This window comes from Meles meles, chromosome 8 (genome assembly GCF_922984935.1).
Source record: "Meles meles chromosome 8, mMelMel3.1 paternal haplotype, whole genome shotgun sequence".
Taxonomy (NCBI): Eukaryota; Metazoa; Chordata; class Mammalia; order Carnivora; family Mustelidae; genus Meles; species Meles meles.
Window position 1 is genome coordinate 100,305,787 of NC_060073.1, and position 1,448 is coordinate 100,307,234.

A 1,448-nucleotide genomic window follows, 5' to 3' on the forward strand; every position below is an offset into this window, starting at 1 on the left:
ATAGTTCTGTCCTGGTGCAAACTTCTGCCTTATTTATTTATTTTTCCCCCAACAGTTGTTTACATTTGGCAGTATTTCCCTTTACTCTGTAAGCTGTTTTGAAGTTCTTTGTTACTTCACTTACAGAGTCCAATAAGGGGAAGTCTGAGTCACTCAATATTATGTTAATGGAAAAGGAGTTTGTGCCTCCAGATTGGGCTAATGTTTTATCTTCCCTGTGCATACACCACACCTGGAAGAAGAGATATGGTGGAAAAATCTGGGTTTTTCTAACTTTATCCTTCTATGCTGACAGATCCCCTTAGAGAAGAATGGCTCCTGGAAATGCTTGCTTTGTGACTGAATTCTACTTGGCAGGGCTCACAGACCTTCCAGATCTCCAGCTCCCCCTCTTCTGTCTGTTTCTAGTCATGTACATGGTCACTGTGTTGGGAAATTTGGGCTTGATAATTCTAATAGGGCTCAGTTCACATCTGCACACCCCCATGTACTTTTTCCTCTTCAATTTGTCCTTCATAGACCTCTGTTATTCTTCTGTGTTTACACCCAAAATGCTGCTTAACTTCACATCTAAGGAGAATATTATCTCCTACCATGGGTGCATGACCCAGCTTTACTTTTTCTGTTTTTTTGCTATTTCTGAATGTTATGTGCTGACATCAATGGCCTATGATCGCTATGTGGCCATCTGTAACCCACTCTTATATAATGTTTCCATGTCCCCTAAAGTATGTTCCATCCTTTTGCTTGGTTCATATTTGATAGCATTTTCAGGTGCTCTGGCTCACACAGGATGCATGCTGAGACTGACCTTCTGTGATGCAAAAACCATCAACCATTATTTTTGTGACATCCTCCCTCTGCTGCAGCTCTCGTGTACAAACACCTATGTGAATGAGCTGGTTGTCTTGATTGTGGCAGGCATCAGTGTGATTGTGCCCAGTGTCACCATCTTTGTCTCCTACGGTTTCATTCTATCCAGCATCCTGCGCATCAACTCCACTGCGGGCAGATCCAAAGCCTTCAGCACATGCAGCTCCCATATAATTGCTGTTTCTCTGTTCTTTGGCTCCTGTGCTTTTATGTATCTTAAACCATCTTCTGCTGGGTCTGTGGATGAGGGGAAAATCTCTTCTATATTTTACACCAACACAGTTCCCTTGATGAACCCCTTCATTTACAGCTTGAGAAACAAAGATGTTAAACTTGCCCTTAGGAAAATTCTGAGTAGGAGACATTTTTAATAGGAAAGAATGTCTCTCTGCAGTTAGTTACACAGCAGGGAGAATTTTTTGGTTTTGTTTTTTGGGCTTTTATTTCTAGCAGGGAGCTTTTATGTGTTTAATGAAAATATTTTCAGAGGTAGCCTTCACCCATTTTCTTCTGAACAGGGTCAAAGAGATTTGAGACTTCTCTCTGTAATTTACTTTCAGTCTTTATATCTAGGT

The 1,448-nt window shown here is 41.0% G+C and overlaps 1 protein-coding gene across 1 annotated transcript; it reads left to right on the forward strand.

Moving 5' to 3' along the window:
- The first annotated feature begins 311 nt into the window (after positions 1-311).
- Positions 312-1,244, forward strand: LOC123949074 (olfactory receptor 8B3-like). Its single transcript, XM_046016385.1, has one exon. It carries the CDS (start codon positions 312-314, stop codon positions 1,242-1,244), a length of 933 nt encoding a protein of 310 aa, XP_045872341.1.
- The last annotated feature ends 204 nt before the right edge of the window (positions 1,245-1,448 follow it).